The sequence below is a fragment of the Tetrao urogallus genome (assembly GCF_951394365.1).
Source record: "Tetrao urogallus genome assembly, chromosome: 2".
Taxonomy (NCBI): domain Eukaryota; kingdom Metazoa; phylum Chordata; class Aves; order Galliformes; family Phasianidae; genus Tetrao; species Tetrao urogallus.
This window is the reverse complement of record NC_136814.1, coordinates 34,473,748-34,491,928: the sequence shown is the minus strand read 5'-3', so window position 1 is coordinate 34,491,928 and position 18,181 is coordinate 34,473,748. Positions and strand designations below refer to the sequence as shown.

At 41.2% G+C, this 18,181-nt stretch overlaps 1 protein-coding gene across 1 annotated transcript in view; it reads right to left on the bottom strand.

Moving 5' to 3' along the window:
* Positions 1–9,365: 9,365 nt before the first annotated feature.
* The window catches only part of AKT3 (AKT serine/threonine kinase 3), a gene marked incomplete at both ends in the record, with an annotated part of 130,122 nt that continues 121,306 nt past the window's right edge, over positions 9,366–18,181 (bottom strand). The window contains 2 exons of the mRNA XM_079550795.1: positions 9,366–9,451; positions 11,662–11,764. Coding sequence (XP_079406921.1) covers positions 9,366–9,451; positions 11,662–11,764 — 189 coding nt within the window. The remainder of the gene's footprint in view (positions 9,452–11,661; positions 11,765–18,181) is intronic.

Genomic DNA, 18,181 nt, shown 5'->3' with positions numbered 1-18,181 from the left:
GAACAAGTAGGTATTTTTTCTGTACACTATATATAGAGAAAAAGGAGAGAGAGGAAAGAAAGCTAAAACTATTTGCAGATGTGGGCTGAATCTGGCAAACATTTCAAGACAAAAGGGAGAAAAAAGTGTTTGAAATATTTTGGGGCTAGAAACTGTCAGTGTGTTGTTTGTGGAGTGGTTTTTTCTCCACATTTAAAGATCAGGGCAAGCACTCCACAACACAAGCAGGTTTACATGACAAAATAAACAAAACCTTTAAAATTTAAACTGGAAGGAAAGACATACAAATCTTGACCTGGTGGGAACTTGCAGGAGTGACCAAGGCAAATGCCACAGGACTCAAAAATGTCTCTGACATTCTCAGCAACGAATTATATCCTTTGAAACAATGACATGAAGAATCCCAGTAAATCACCTTCCTGCAAATTTGGGACTCTGTCTGTTTGTCCCACAGACAGAGGATAGCAGAAGGCTCCAATTATCTATACACCTTCCCACTCTAGCACTGATTTATTTCACTGTTAATGCTTTCCCAGTTCATTTCCTTGTCAAACTGCCCTTATGTATCTTCTTTTCTAAAATGTGAAGTATGCTGTAGGCAGAGACCTTGGGAAGTGGAGAAGTAGAATTTTGTCATTTCAGTGTAAGGCAGTAATGGGTACAACATGATGATTCTCAAATCATAATTTTAATTTTCATAGAGCTAAAAAGGATTGGTATGATAATTCAGCCTGAGCTAACAGTGTGTGCTGCAGATGAAGCCATTACACTGATGTTTAATAGATGTCATTAATAGTTAATAATGGAATATAGTTTACCATAGGCAGATCCACCTGAAGGCAGACAAAAGTTTAATTACAGGATTTATACCTCTTATTTTGAAAGCTTTTGGAAGATTCATAATTTGAGTTTCTGCTTTTGAAAGTCTTAAATCACCAGTCACTCTAAATCAAGAGAGCGAGATACACAGCTCCCATCCTGGGTACTAAATACGAATGTACATAATATAGTAAACAAAACAAAACAGAGAAAAAACTGAGATTTCTAAAAAACTCAGTACTGTCTACCCAACATTTCTGAATGCTGGAATGCTCTTCACTTGCAGGATCTGCCCTGGTGTCCATCAGTTATACAGAAGTAGGTATCTGTCCCAGTTTGTAATCCCCCTGCAGACTGCGGGTGCCTGAGGGGGCCACTGCCAGCCGTGTCCCACCTGTGTGCACACAGCTAACGTGGCTGGGACCTTGGGTTACCACCAGCCAGGTCTGCCTTCTCCCTTGAACATCTCCCCGTGCTCTCCAGATTGTGCCAATGAACCTGCCTCCTCACTCATTTGAGACGTCCTGTTTTACAAGCAAGCCCGTGACTAAACCACTATTCCTAAAAGGAATATAAAATACACTCAACCTTGAGTATATTCCCCCCCCTCACTTCATACAGGTACTTTCAGAGTTGCAGCTGTTCTGAGCTGAGATGTTCTTTGTCTTCTTATGTCTGTTGTGGGGCCCCAGCAACAAGCACAGAGTTTGGATGGGTTCCCAAGTGCTTTAGTTTGCCCTTTTTTTCAACTTAAGTGCTGAAGCTGCCCTTTGCACAGCCATAAGATGAGTAGCACTTCCATCTTCGATGTCGGAATTGATTTGGGCTGATCCTTACAAGGTCCTCACTTCTTTCAGGAGTCTACTTGGTGGGGAGGAGGGCCTTATTTTTTAGTGCAGTCTTAATGTACAAAAATGTGCTTCTGCCAGGTTTTTGTAATAGCCAGTGACATTCTGCAGACAAGGTGTGATTTTTTGAGCAATGATGAGTTAGTTAACTATGAAAGGAAGAGAGGGAGACAGCCAGCACAGCATCTGATGCCTGGCTGCCCTGATAGGAATACTTCCAGTGCTGCATCGTGTGAGCATGGCCAGTTCCGTGAGCCTGCAGCTGTAGGCAGGATCCGCACCTCCTGCAAGGTGCCTGGCCAGGAGCACAGCAGTGCAGGGTGGGTGTAGTTTGTCATCTTCTGTCTGGTGCTGGCCCTACACAGAGGGGTTAGTGCAGCACAGAGGAGGCTTCCTCTGAGCACTCACTGATACTGAGTTCAACCTCTATGTCTTTCCCTGGATTTCGCTCGTGTTGCAGCGCGCTGATCACCACCGCAGGTAATGTGGTGCATGTATTCTTGGAAAAAAAAATACCATGTTACTGTTTTTAATTAATTCTTTAATGAACTGCAGCATAATAAATCCTTTTTTAACTCTGCCTTCATTACCTTATCAAGTTTTGTTGTGTTTTTTAAAGAAAAACCCTTAAGTCCTCTAACATAAAACCAGCTGATGTGGAAAGTTTATTTTTATTTCTGAGGTCATTTACATCTCTTAGAATTCAAATTTCAGAACTCCAGTCACTTAATTCTGGGTATCCACCCCAGCTCCAGCAGAGCTTTATCTCTCGGTCTTAATGAAGTGCTGAAGTGCTACTGAGGAAGCACAAACAATAGCTATGCAAGATCTTCAAAACTGTATATTAGCCTTCCCACCAGAGGTTTTCTAACAGCGTGCAGGCAGCTTCCTGTTTTGATACAGCTGCCCACCCCATATACAGTCTGTACAATTCACAGTAAACACTCTCTGGCACAACCCTGCCTCCTCCTTCCTGGAAGGGAGAAGGGGCAGGATCTAAGACGTGCCCCAAAACAGCAGCTCAGTCATTTACTGCTAAACACGAGTGATGGCTAAAGCTCAGGGAGACCTTGTTTTTTTCAGAAATCAAACAGCTCCTGCGCTTGTTACCTGGAAGAGTTCTGATCTTAGAAAGAGGCAGGACAGCAGGCCCACAGGAAGCCAGGCTTTGGAACAGTGCTTGTTTACAATTGCCACATTCTTAACCATTTATGTATTTCTCTTCTAAGCACTCACCCCCAGGCTGAAGTGACACAAACAAGAAGTGCAAGTAGCTCCACACACACTACTTACGCTCCGCTCCCATCTCTTTCTTCTTTCAGTTCTCCTCTGTACGCACCTGAAACTTGGGCTTCTCTGAAGCTCACACAGACAACCATTTGCAGAGAAGCAGACGTGCTGCCTACCCTCACCTGCTTTGCATTTGTTTTTAACTATAGTGCCATCAACATACTGAAACGTTACTCCCCTACTGAACTTTCTAGGAAGACATCTCAGACTTGCCTAAGACACTGCGATCCAATGTCAACAGCTGTGATGGAGCACGTACTGGATTCGTTATTTCTACAATTTTTATAAAATGTTTTTATCTATTTTCGTAATACAGATGTCTTATTTACCGATGGCAGTCCCAATAAATTAGTTTATTAATTCTTTTTCTCCTGGTTGCATCCTTTTGTATTCAAGGGAAGGCATGTGTATGTGGAAGAGGAGACTGCGCAAGCCTAGCACAGATACATCAGGCTTGTGTTAAGGACTCACTACCAGCACCTACCTGGGAGACTGAGGTTTACAAAGTGTCTCCTTTACACAAAAATCTGAGTCCTAACAAACAACTACTTATCCAGCAGAAGAACATGAGAATGACTGAGTCATTTCCCTGGGGCAGGTTTCCCTTTAGTGGTCAAAGCCTTGGGGACAAAGGGACCCGTGCTAGCAAGGCATTGCGGTGCCGGGCTTCTGCCACCAAGGAAGCTGTTTGGGACCCCCCTGCTGGCAGACACTCGGCTGTGTCAGGGATGGGCAGCAGCTGATCTCAAATGCAAATTATTAAACTTGAAACATTTGGCAATACATTTGGAGGACTTTTTTTTTTTCAGCTTGCCTTCATGTTTGTATTTTTAAAATGACTTTCCAAATGCCAGGCTCTTTCAAAAAGAATTTATCTGAATCTTTTGCTGAACTACTGCATGATAAACTATACAAGACAAAAGTTTCTACATTCAGTGTAATTGCTGAATCGCAGTGGTAAAGAGAAGAAAAAAGTGCAGAGAACGATTCCCCTGTGATAAAGCCACCCCAGCCAGCATGAACACATGAAACGTAGCAAAAATAGGAGTAACGGCACATGCACCAACCATTTGCTGTGGGACGCAATCTTTCTTTCCCTTGTATTTCAGGAATTATTAGTGGTACAGCTTTAACATCAAAGTGGTTTTCTTCCCATTTCAATTTCCTGCCATATGAAACTGCCAAGCACATCTGAGCCCCTCCCCAGCCTGCCTCCCTGCCATGACAGTAAACGTGCTTCCACTGCCTCAGGTTTGTCAGGAAGGAACGCCTGACAAAGGTTTCTGTCTAGCACAAGTGTGGGCTCTCCACACTCGAGGACATCTTTTTCTGTAACTGACACTACTTTATAGATAGGTAAGAACGCATTTATAAAGGTAAAAATCTGCAAACTTTTTTTTTCTACACCATAAATCTATGTTTCAATAGGAGAAGTGTCTCTCGGCTACATGTGCATAGGAACTCAGGCACCGAGTCCCAACACTGAGGCTTCACTGAGACCCTGGAGCCGCACCTCACCCTTCCTGGACCTGCCTCACTGCCAGCTGGTGCTGGTGGCATTGTGGAGAGGGCAACTGCCAGCCACTGGGGTGCACATCTACAAGGACCAACTTCTCTGCAGCAGCTTCTCTGCTTGTAGCAGTTGCTTATTTGCTGGGCACAGACAGGGCCAGGTCTTCCCAACTCCCATTTCCCCCACCTCACCATTTAGCCACAAAATGCTTGGTTTTATAAAGTATACAAAAGCCAGATGAGGTGATCAAACCCAGGATCCCTGTCTCAGCTGGAGCATCACCCCCTGATGTGCTCTGTGCCCGTACCTCCACGCAGACTGAACAGATGGTCCTGCTGTCCCAGCTGAGGCCCAGTCACTGATCTGCTATTGCAACTGCAACTATCTCTCTTGTGCTCCATCCTTCCTATTGGGGAAGAAAAGAAAAAAAAGAAAAAAAAAAGAAGAAGAAGAAAAAAGAGCTGGCTCACACATTTTCTCACATTTCAGGGAAGGGTTCATGTCTGAGAACTGAGCTGATGCCCAGACTGCTCAGGGACACTCAGCCCTCCTGACCCAGACAGGCCAGCTGGGCTTCAATGAGTCCCACCTCAAGGTGCCCTGCAAATCACACCTCCCCTGACTCCCTCCTCCAGCACATTACCTAGCTAAAGGATTTGAGAACATGAATTCCACTAGAGGACAACGCACTTAAATACTGGGTGTTCTGATAGAATGCAGCCCTGTGTAATCATTACTTGGAAATTAAAACCCAAATTTACTTTTAAAAGATACATATACCTCAAAGAGTTAACATGAACCACGTGTGTGGAAACAGCCTTGGTCCACAGCACAAATACATCTTGCTTAGCCAGAAAAGCCTTTCTTGGTGACAATACTGTAACTGAATTTACAAGCTGAAACTGCTCACCCAGTATCTGAAATAGGTCACGACAAGGAACAGTTACCACGAGGACTTCACAGCAAATAAACTTGTAACTAAACATGCACAGATCATTATACATACAGTGATAAAAAAATAACGATGTACATTTTCTTATAAGAAGAAATTAAGTCAATTCTTTGTGCATTTCAGGATCGAAACATCTAACCTATATAAAATTATTTTAAAATATGAAGTAAATATTTAAACCAAAACTCGAGAGATCTTTTGTAATCTGCAAAACCACCTTCTCGCTTCCATTTTTCTGTCTCTGACACAGAACAAATTCAGAACTTTATCCTCTAAGATACTTAATGTGCAGATATAAAAAAATATGTCCTTTGTGGCAAGCCTGAACATATATATATAATATATTTACAAACCTCCAGAACAAATTAGCATTAAAAAACACAGAAGTAGCAGATTGACATAGTGCTTTATTTAAGCTGTCTGTACGAAGGAAAATAATGTGCATCCCTATCATATATGTGTAAAAATACTAAGGATGTACAGTGTACAAAAACAGTTTCTTGTAGTTATTTCACATCCTTGTGGGTCATATACTTAAGGAAATAAACAGTTTAAGTATGACCAACAGTAATACGGTTTCTTGGGTTCATAGTCGTGTCTGCTTAATATCCTTAACCATATGACTAGATCTTGCATGGATCTAATGAAAGAACTAGCAAGGTCAAGAAATGTCACAAACTCTAAAGCTACAGGGAGGTAATTCAATTACCAATTTAGAGGTTTTTATTTAAATAAATACTTTACATTTCATGCTTGCCTGTAATGCACTACCAGGAGCAAGATAAGGAAATTCTACTGTAGACAGTACAAACAGTAGCAGCAAAGTGTTGTACATTGAGGTGTAATATATAGACCCTGCAGTTAGTAAGGAGACACCTTACTTTTGTACTCTAGGAGAAGCACATGGCCCCTGCAAGAACAGTCAGCTTTAAGAAGCCGCGAGGATAGATGGAAAAAATGGAAAACAATACTGGAATAAATGTTCTTTAAGCAACAGGAATGTACTGGAAGATGGATTCGTGTGGAAAGCAAAGCTGTGTGCAAAACTGCCAAAACCCAAACAGAAATGACCTATTTCTCCAAGATGGCTGCAGTACAAGAGGGCATAGTGTATGTCATGGAAGTCAGTACAAGCTGGAGTCAGCATCTGAAATGTACTGTGCTCAGAAGGCTCATCAGGTACCCAGCCACCACCATGTGCTGCCCAAGCCCAACTACAACCGCAAGAGGGGAAAAAAAGAGCTTCCAAAGTTTCTCTCAGCACAGCCTGAATTCTTCTTTCATCCATTTCTAACACTGCTTAGAGAGAATCCCCCAGCCTGGGGCAGCATTAAATGACTGCTAACTCTTCATAGTATGTACTTGATGAATGAGACTTTGGAAGGCAGCAACACAATGCAAGTTGAATGAAGCCTTAAGAGGTTTCCAAAGAATTCACCGACAGATATTTACTGCAAACTGCATTCTAACGAGCTATGCAATGATGAATCAAACCCACCTACAGGGCCCCTTTCTTCTCAGCATGAGGAAGGGTTGGCCAGAGGCACAGCTCCACTCAGCCAAGAACTATAGGTGCCCTGTGTCAAAAACCTTATTGCTGTTATAAGCTGAAAACGTTGGAAAAAAATAACACCACAGGCACGGAACACAGATTTTGAACCACCATAGTTTCAGCCTCTTAAGCTTGAGGCCTTTGCAGAAAATTATAATGCCCATCTACTGCGTCATCAGTTACATCAGTCACTCACTCACTGTCAGCGCAGACACTTCTACAGACCTGCCATGCATTTACTGCGCTCACTCCGTACAGAGGGATAATCTTCACACATTTAGTGTTAGAAGGTGACAGCATCAGATCCTATGTACTTAGCATATACATCGTGATACAGTTCTAACTGATTATCCGTCCATCGCTAAAGATAAAACACTAAAAATTGTCTAAACTAGTCTGCGTCTTTAGCTGCCTTGCTGAAATGCCCGATTGCCCCTTGTCAGTCCCAGCACGTGCACTGCCAGCAGTGGGCTTCACGCCGGGACACTCAACTCCACATCAAGGGGCTAAGGAGGCATCTGCTATGGTCTCCTTTCAGACTCATAACCTCACTCACACAGCGCAATGTTCTGATATCACAGTCTTTGTGGGAGCTAAAAAGATACAAACACAGAGATACTTCCAATGATAATCCCATGGAGTTGGGGTTCTCGGATGTCATTAGCAAGAGCGCGGTGCACATCCCTGCACTGCGTAACATCCCAGCTCCTAGCACCAACGGGTTTATTATTAAGATTATCATTGCTGAAGAAAAAAGCTGAAGTTTATGCACATGCTCTGTTAGGTACAGATCTTCAGACGTGGAAAGACATCTTCCTAGCGGCAGTGTTTCTCGCAATGTCTTAAATTCAGTCAATCTGGTACCACAGTCACGGATGACATGCTGGGTTTCACGAGGGCAAGCTTTCCTTGACAATGGCTGATCCCAGAAATTTACTATGTGACTTATCAGAATAAAGTGCTTTTCTTGTAATCACGGTGGTCTCATTGTTCAGATGTTTCCCTCACATAGAATAGAAATTTTCTATTGTGCTCTCAGGCTTTTTACAGTATCTTTATCCTGAATACAGCACAAGATGTAGTGTTCTTATTTAGTTAGTTTTAATCCTTTGACACGTGAAGTTGGAATTCCTCGTCTCCACTGCCAGAGAATTAAAAGACAGTATTTCACTCACAAAAATCTGATTCTAAGCAGTATGTACAATTTCAGAGCCTTGCTAATATCTCCACATTGGACAAAAGTGCGTTATCCCCTTCAGCTTGTACAGTCCTTCCATATATTACAACAAAATTAACTGCTCTAAGCCTGTTCTATCTAAGATGTAGCAGCATTTGCAAACATGACACATACAATCCTTATCTCTAAAAATAAATACTACCGCAGCATAACCAAAAAAAAAAAGTTTAAAAAAAAAAATTCAGAGTTAAACACCTGGAGAAAGAGCTAATTCACAAACTCAAAGTAAGGCAAACACCTTTTTACCCTGGTGCACACATTTGGGTGAAAAGCAATACCATTATGCCTGTCTACATTCTTCAGCCATCAGAGGTGATGTATATCATGAAAGAAAAAGAAAAGCATGAGATAGATGTTATCTGGTGCAAATTATAAGACCCCTTAAAGAACTTCAACTGCTGCTTTTATGCCTTCATTTCTTGCATGTATAATGTTTGATTCTCCGTGATTGCACATGAACCTGGAAGTTCTAAGTGGCAGGCTGGGTGAGCCAGCCCTTCTGCTTCTTCTGTAGTATCCAACAGTAATTAAAAAATAATATATATATATATTTATATATATCAACAGTTTAAATCCTTCTTTCAAACGTTTCCCAAGCAAATTTCAGCCAGATGTTATTGACAGAGACCTGCTTCAAGTAATGATATGCCTAACAAAAACCTTGCATATGTACATCACCACCCCCGTGTTTCCTTGTTCTAAACAGCACAAACAGATGCAAGAAAATATTATAGACTAGTCTTTTTTAGACTAAGTACAATTTTGATTCATCTTCTAGAAGAAGATAAGCTGGACCAACATATTTTTTTGTTTAGCCTCCACTGTGTGGAAAATCAGATGACTATTTGTGCACAAAGTGTACAGCGCTGACGTACAGTCATCTACCTTGAAAGAAACTTTGAGTAATTTCTTGACGTTGCTATTATACTGAGACGGTGGGCAGCAGCAACAGCGGGAGAGCGTTAGAGAAATACCGTATTTCATGCAAAACCAAAACGGATTTTAGGTAGGTTTGGGAAAGAAATTTGTTCAATTTGGAATGGTCTCTGAAAGTGCCCCTGCTATCTTAAACGGTATCTAGAACTGGTGGTGATGTTCAGGAATCATTTTCAGTGATAAACCTAAGATGACAGTGAAGCAGCAGAACAAAAAAGTTATTCTCGTCCACTTGCAGAGTAGGAAAACTGGGGGAAATGCGGCCGCCTCTCATTGTCCATGCAGTCCATACCATCCTCGTCATCTGTAGTAAGAAAAAGAGAAATTCAAAACGTCATTACATTTATAACAACATTTTATTTTTCATCTGATACGCAGCCCATCTTTCAGAGCTCAGTGCTGAAGTTAAGGGCTCACGCTCACTCGGTAGAATTCAGTAAGCCATCTTTTACAGCAGTGCAGTGGGGTTTTTTTGCTTGCTTGGTTTATTGAGGCTTTTGCTTTGTTTTGTTTGCACTATGACTATCACCTGAGGACTTCAATCACTACTACCTCGTCTGAGCTAATCAAAACACGCCAGCACATCTATTCTTCTGGGAGCATAGGAAAAAAGAAGACCTTGTTCATGGAAGCAGTGAAACAGATTTCACTGCTTCTTAAGCTGAGTCCCGAAAATGATCATCTTCCTGCAGACATATATAAGTACTTTTCCCTTTTGAAGAGAGCTAAAGGGAAGAACATCAACAAAATTAACTAAGGTTCATAAAGGTTCTACGTATTTCAATTCTTACATATTATTTTTTAGTAAACTATTTTGTAGTATACAGGGGAATCGGAAGGAATCAGCGCTAAGCCAAATTCACAAATATTTTTATTTATATAATTCCTGTTGTGCCAGTGGAACCTAGACCCCACATGTTGCCTGACTGAGAATTTGGATCTACATTCACGTGGATTTTTAAACAGTGCTTATCCTTGAAGACACCTATAGAAACTGTGACTCATGCAACAGTGCACTTCTGTGGAACCTTTTAGAATTGTATGTCATGTTATAGGTACAGTTTGGTTACTGAATATACAAGATATGTTGTCAGCATCCATGCACTGCTGCTGGTAATCACTCTTATTTTATTATTCTTACAGCCAGGGTGGGCTGTAGCCTGCGCTGCTTCAAACAGCAGCAGCAATTTGCCATTACCAGAGGCCAGGGCAGGTGCTAGTGGGAGACAGGTAGCTTCTCTGAGCTGGTATTAATTGCCTGCTCCAAATTCAAAAAATTTAAATCTGAAATCTCAGTAGTATCCAAGTATTTTGTGTTGCTTCAGTAGTTCAGTGAAGAAATATCCATTATCAGTGCACATGTGGAGTTGCAAGAATCATGACTTTATGGCACTCAGTCAACAGCCTCTAAATTAATCCATACTTGAACAAAATTTGTTCAAATTAAAGATATGAACAAATTATTAAGATAGATGGGAAAAAAACCAGTAATTTTTTCCAGAGCAAGAGGACTTAAAAATCACTTGAATGGCTGCAATCAAACACAACAAATAAAAGCCCAGAAAAGTACTGCAGATTTGTGCAATACCACAAACCTATGGCTAAAGCTGGGAATCCTAACTCAAGGGAAAAGGAGCCTTCTATATGACTGGGTCATCAACTTTAATTACAGAAGTTACCGCCTACTTTTATGACTCTCTTTTACTATTCCCCCAGTTAAAAAATAATCTAAGAAAGAAACTGAGCAGCAAGACTTTAACCGTGCTTTAGCACTGGCTTGGCAGTGACTCCGTTAAGCCCCAGCTTGGCTGATTCCTGTGCGCAGCAGGAGATGATCCAACAGTGGTGCAGTTAAATCCACTCCAACACAGAAGGCTTGTGCAAGGCCCACTGCACCAATTACGTCTACATTAACAACTTCTTTAAGAGCTCTGCTAAGTACACGACTTGATAGGAAATTTCATTTTCAAATAATTTTCATGTAATGGATATCTACACAAGGGACATCCACTTGTCTCCGGCAGCTTTTTTCCTTTTCTTTTTTTTTGTCTGAAGAATACTTTAAAATATACCTGTCTGGGACATATACAGCCACCCAGCAATCTGAAGCTGGTGTTTTCCAGAAAAAGAGAATGACAGAACTGTAAGCTAAGTTAAATAAAAATAATATTAACATGCAAACGAAAAAAACACACACAGTGATCTAATGCTTTAAGCTTTGTAATTATTCCTTCTTCAAAAGAATTCTCTTTTTGGGAGCTACTTTTACACACTTCCATATGAAGATTTTTTGCACTTTAATTAAAATGTTAATACCCCGTACACTACATGATGTTTTGATGTGGAATACTGAAACCCAAAGTAAAAACAAACAAACAAACAAACAAGAAACATAGAACCATGACACTATTAACAGTGAGAATACCTTTCCCATTCAAACTGAAGAGCCTTCTCACACAGTGCTTTATCATAAACTTGTTTTTAAGTTATGCTCCTGTATAATTTTTGACTTACATTTTTCAGGCGGTGTTATTGTAATAGTCTGAGCTGTAAATTCTTCATCAAAATACCTGGTGTCTGTCTCAGATGTCACTTGAGGTTTAAAAGGAGGTACAAGCTGAAAGAGACCAAGAAACAGAACAAGATTACTATACATGAAGCTAACCAAATTATCACAGGACAGGAATTACAGTTTTTCTTTTTTCCCTACACCCTATATCTAACAGAGTTACAAAGGGGTCACTGAGAGACAGCCGAGTCTCTAACTCCTGGTAAGAGATACATGTCATTATAGACAATCTCAACAATACTAGTTCAAAACCTAGCTAACAGTAAGGCTAACTGCAAGTATCATCACTCTTACATGACCTGCACCAGCCTTGCTCTCCGCATCTTCCAGAAGAACAGCCCATAGGTCAGAGATTCTAACCAGAATGCACATTCAGTAGCATACTGCACACTGTAATGTGCAGTCCAAAACTACATAGCAGTTTAGTATATATGATATTATAATGTGTTCAAATCTGAGTTTAAAACTGCCACCCAGTTCTTCCTATGTTTTCCTTCTCACATCAGACGTATTACACTGACCACTGACAACATGCAAGTTTTCTTAGCTGGATAAAGTCACCTTCACCATCTTTGGTACTACAAAACTCACAGTAAGACACTGTGTGGCTTGGACATGGTACCAGATTCTGCTCTCCTTTCCAGGAGAGAGCTTCAGCATTAACTTTCACTCAGCAGTTTGACCCTTCTCTCCCTGCAATGGTTTGTCCTTCTGAGTATGCTCTATCAGCTCTATTTCATTTGATCCAAATCTTCACCTCTTATGTGAGGAGGAGGAGAAGACAGTGGCTTACACAGTCTGTAACAAATACTATTTAGAACAAAGTGGTTGATTAAAAACAAAAGGTAGTGCAGGGTAAGATCACAACATATAGCCATGTATGGGTTTGCAGCTGAGGAAGAAAGAAAGTGCATTAGCTGATCTCTTCTTCCATAAAGGAGGATGTTTGGTCCTCCAGCGCTACACTGAGGAGCCAGACTTCTAAATGAATAGACAAGTGCTCATCGACACCTCCCTGTGAGCCAGATGATGAAAATGCCAGCGATGCCACAAGTCCAGATGTCTGTGTAAGTAAAAGAAGAAGACAAGAAACTCCAGTCTATAACCAGAGGGGAAGAACTCAGTGCAAATTTGCAACACTGGTGTTCAGCGATTCACTCATCTTACAGAAGCACCTTTCATTTTCTAGCCATGAAAAGCAGTAGGAGGCTTCAGAGGCTGCAAAAACAAACCATGCAGCCATGCAGCTTCTCCGCAAAAGCTCATGCTGTATTTATCCAGGCGGCACCTTCACATACACTGATGCTTATGGGAAAGAGGAAGCAACAGCTGAGATCAAGAGGCACAAACACAACTCAAGAGAGCAGCAGGGAGGTTCCTTCACTCTTCTCACATGCTCTGCCTCCTTCCCTCACCACACCTCCACCAGCTGGGAGGTCCCCTGAACTTCCTCTCGTCCTGCTCTCCTGGCCTTTAACCAGCACAGCCGTTTCTAAAAGCCTGTTGGCTTCCCACTCCAGAAGCCCTGTCTGCCACCTCATACACACCTTCCCCTTCCTCAAACAGAGTCTTTCTCTGACCTTCATATAAGTGCAGAATGACTTTGAAGACAAACTCCGTGTTTTAAAGGAAGAGCCTCTAGAACAGTTTACCAGTCCCTCCACAATTCTTGTCAAGACACAAGGAACTTCCACACACTGCTTGGGCATCATCTCCAGAAGAAATTGGGAGAAATACAGTACAAAATCCTCTCCTGTCACATAAAGCAGAAGCTGGGAGAATGGTATGAGTGATGTGCGTAAGTGCACACAGAAGGGCACTGTACCTCATCAATACAGCCGGGAGATTATAGACTGAACCACTCACTTTGAGACAGATTTTGTAAGGCATGTCACCAACATGCCAGGCCATGCTACAGAAACTTGGCAATTATCTTTCTGGAGTGATGCCATCTTTGTTCATTAACTGTCAGCTTTTATTTAAAAGCAGAAAGTAAAATCTCCAAAAATCTCAGCTGCAGTGAAACTGCTAGAAAGACAAATAAGGTGCAACGCCTGCACAGATAACCACTTACACTGACACAGAGCCTACATAACAACCCAGAAACTTTTCCACGCAACCCAGAAGGGTGAACAAAATACACAATAAGGGTGAACAAAATACACAATATTGAGTACAGCCCTGATAACCACAACATGATGTTGCCTCTCCATACTCAGTGGTATTGGTGCTTTGGTGTCACAGAGAAATGGTATTTAACAGCTCTCACCACTTCTGACCCATGAAATCAGAAAGTCCCAAAACAGCAATGCGAGTACCACAAGGCACACATGGTGACAGGTGTCCAAAAGGAATAATAGAAGCTTCAGCTAAACACAATCCTTGTCTCCTGCTGCTCAATCCTGGCTGCCTGGATGTGACAATTTGCCCTTTTCTAACACTTTGTTCCATTTCAGGCAGACCCTTCAACCAGAGAGGAGACTCTGTCTTCAGCAATTGACTCTAAGGACCAAAAAACACACGTTTTGTGCGTTCATGTATTACACACACACACACACGTATGTGTACATACGTACACATGTGTGCAAATAAAGAAATGAAAGACTAAATTCAGCACTGAGTTAACTGTCTGTAAGGGGTGATGTTTAAGACAAATCCAATTTCATAGCTGTCAATCTGAATCTACCCCAGACATTTCCAAGGCTTAACGTTAGAAATGACAGCAGAAGCAGTATCAAATTCTTAGTATTTTCATTATCGTATATTATGGCATTTCCATTTGGCATCCATCAAGAGTAACATGTGAGGAACACCACTGTTTTCCCACAGTTCAAGACCCAGAAAACTTGTCACCCACCTCTTGGGGGAACACAAGGGGCAGGTAGGCACCTGAGTACTTCAATCACATAGAAATGAACAGGCAGCCTCTGTGTTTGAGCTTTTTCGTGCTGGTGTAACAGCTACACTAGTACTTCTGTACAAGAGGAAATATACATGTTATTAGCTCAAATACAACCTGACAGGAAACATTTGTCTTGGATCATATGGGAAGTGACCTGAGCTGCTTTAGGGTGTCTGTGACGTACTCGACCTGTCAAGTGAAAAATGAGATGCTTAAGAATTGTTATTGTCCCTCTCCTTTTAATTTAAAAGGAATTTCCCTTCCAATGAACTCAAAATTAACGAAGCCACAAGAATCCCACCTACCAACAGCCTGCAGCTGAAAAGCACTCTGAGATGAAGTGCTAAAGGAGGAAGAGGTGGAGCTGTACACCACCCTCTCTGAATTGTTCGCGCTATTTAAATGTAAGTGGATTATAACCTCAAAACTCACAAACACGAATTCTTTAAGTACTGTATCAATGTAAAGAAGTGAGCACTGTTGTCCAGATTCTGTTTTTATTCACGAGGGATAACAATTTGAATCTTACATCTGTGATTCAACTTCAGTATGACATTCTGATTTGTTCAATCAAAAACAAGACCACTACTGCATCCCAGCGTGTTTTCCTCTTCTATACTAACAAATCACAGTGTATGAGAAAAATTCTTTGTTCCTCAGAGTTTACACATTTTGAAAATGCAGCTGTTTCTCTAATACAAAATATATTTCAGTAATGCCTTGCACTGCCATCAAATGCTGCATTTCAACAGCTGCCAGTTAGTTTATTATTTAGGTCTGATACATGTCAAAACCTGCGTCAAATGCTACGGTTCTTCCTGGCTACAAAAGTTAATTATACGTTGGTAGTTAAGTGTTCAATATCTGATGTCCAGAAATCGAACTTCCATCTATGTTAAACTTTACTGGAGAACTACACAGAGCTGTGATTGTCAAGAATCAAACCAAAGAGTCAGATTAACCTATTGAGAACAGCAGGACAGTGAGATGAGAATGGGGTCACAGCACTGAAATACACCTTTCCATTTCACCACAAGCACACTCAACTTTAAGTGTTGAAAACATGTCACAGGCCTTCCCAACTCAACATACTACATAACTCACTGCAAGACATTCCAAGTAAACAGACTATTTTTACTGAAACTGAAATAATAACAAAGCAATAACAACAAAATAACACAATTAAGCGTTTTAATAAGACACTAGCAAAGTCTATCTTTAGATTTGATTTTTTTCTGATGTGTATCTGTTAATGCGTTCTCTCATTCATATGTCTTTTAAGCTCCCTTGGTGATCTTAAATATCCTGCAGATACTAACAAACTTCATGATCCTAAAGATCATGCAGGCATTACTAGTACCCAAAGCCTTAGCTCAGACTTTCAACACTAGATTGTCAAGAATATTTCCATAAAAATTTGTCTTTTAAAGTACTTGTTTTCCTTTCCTAACAACATTTTTTGATCCTTTTTCTGAAAATAGCTCAGTTACCAAAGGAAACAGGAGCTGACAAGATTTTGCACTCTGTCAACCTGGATGTCCTTTCCCCAGAAATTCTGAATGGCTGGGCAAACACCACGATGGAGGAAAATCCTACCAAAACCACCAAATTGAGCTTATGGAGTAGGAGACAGCCATTCCCACCCCATCCCACACCCAACCTCTAAGGGAATGACAGGAACCTCAGTTGAGATTCAAAGCACAGGACAGCACAGAGCTGGAAGTGACCCTGAACCCCAGTAAGAAACTACATGTGGGATGGGGTTGGAAGCTTCTGAGCAGCGGAGGAGGTGGCAGAGATGGGATTTCAGCAGTGGAAGGACACCGCTGGTTCATCAGGGTTTTGCCCACAGATGAACTTTTTTCCTCGTTGCAGCTCTGAGAACAGCTTGTTTTTGAATCAAACACCTTTATGCTATACTCTGCCTTCTGTAAATTCTAGCAGCTAAGCAAAGAGGTGGCAATCAATCATAAGGTCTACATATAGCAACTATTACTGGAGCACATTGAAAAGATCAGCCTGCTTAGCAGATTTCTGATGTTTTCACTACTTTGTATGGCAACAACACAAAAGCAAGTAATGGGTCATTTCTACAGGCTTTATTACACAGCAGGTAATCGTACCAAAATAGCGTGACTCACATAGCAACTGCTTAAAACCAGATGGTGGCGTTTTCCTATTTCCCTCCTACCTCTTCCCTTAAAATCTGACCAGTGAAAGTACCTAAATATGCATTCCGCATTATACTTATGTTGCAGATTTTGCCAGATTTAAACACAGGGTTTTAATCATGGCATTTCATCTTCTGTTGTGGTTATGCCTTAAGAAAAGCACAGACTGGAGGCTGAGGCTGGAGGCTGAGGACCAGCATTTCACAGCTGCACGACGTGCTGGAGAGGTGTCCTTGTGCTCAGCAGGGCTGTAATCATCCCTGCCACTTGCCCCACTACCTTCCCAGCACTAGCAGAGAAATTTGCTTCAAGAATAGTCAGAGAGACTAAGAAATCATAAGACATATGTAACTCAGCCCAAATTCCTGTCCAGCCTCTTCTTCCTTTCCATCCCTATTACATACAGGAGGAAACCCAGGCTTTGCTAAGAGGTCTGGATGTCCTCTGATGGGGGCCACCTGAGTGCTTCAAGCTGTACACCTGAACACATACCCTAATTCCTACCTTCAAACTAATGCCCATGTGGTTTTTGTTCAGTGAAAGATCCTAGACAGAACATCTGACAATTTCAGAATATTTCTGCAATCCAAATAAAAGTACCCTAAAACAATTCCTAAATGAGTAACAGCAATGTCAAAAAGCCCGGTCCTAGCTAAAAATAAAACAAATGATTTATTTAGAAGTGTACGAGCTTTTGAAGTCCTCAGAGTTTGCCAAACTATTCAATTTCTCATAGTCAGGCACAGAAATGAAAACTCATCAGGGTTGAGCTGGTCACAGGAAGAACCTGGCATAGAGTGCCCTCTTTCATATGCCTTCATGATTTTTCTGCCAAATATAAATTACATCTGACCACAAATGCTAAGTATTATACATTTTTCATTTAAAGTCAATGACCTTCTCTGCTCCACAATGTACCATACAGTATTTTATTATCACTGCAAAGTACCAAATTAGTTTAATTAGTTAGCAGTATCAGCGAGCTAATAATTCCATTTGACCATTTGGATCCCTTTGACCTGACAGAGCTCGTGTTTGCTGTGAAGCACTCCAAGTTTACAGACACATAATGCTGCCTCCAACCACACTCATGAAGTGATAACCTGGTAAGTACAGAGATGTACTCAATCTCGAGTAGAAATGATCAAAATCAGCGGCACGGTGGTACAGCATACACATGTACAAAATGATTCCCCTGAAACTACTTGGAATGCACATGATTTTTCGTTTTCTATTAGTCTGAATGCAAACTTCAGTTCCTTCATTACTACGAGAAACACATGCTTGAAATGCAGCCAGAAAATAACAGTTTCATGGTGCATAAACCTCAAAAAAGAATGCTGTGAAATATCTCTACTATGCAAATAATTATATCAACTATAAATTTCATCA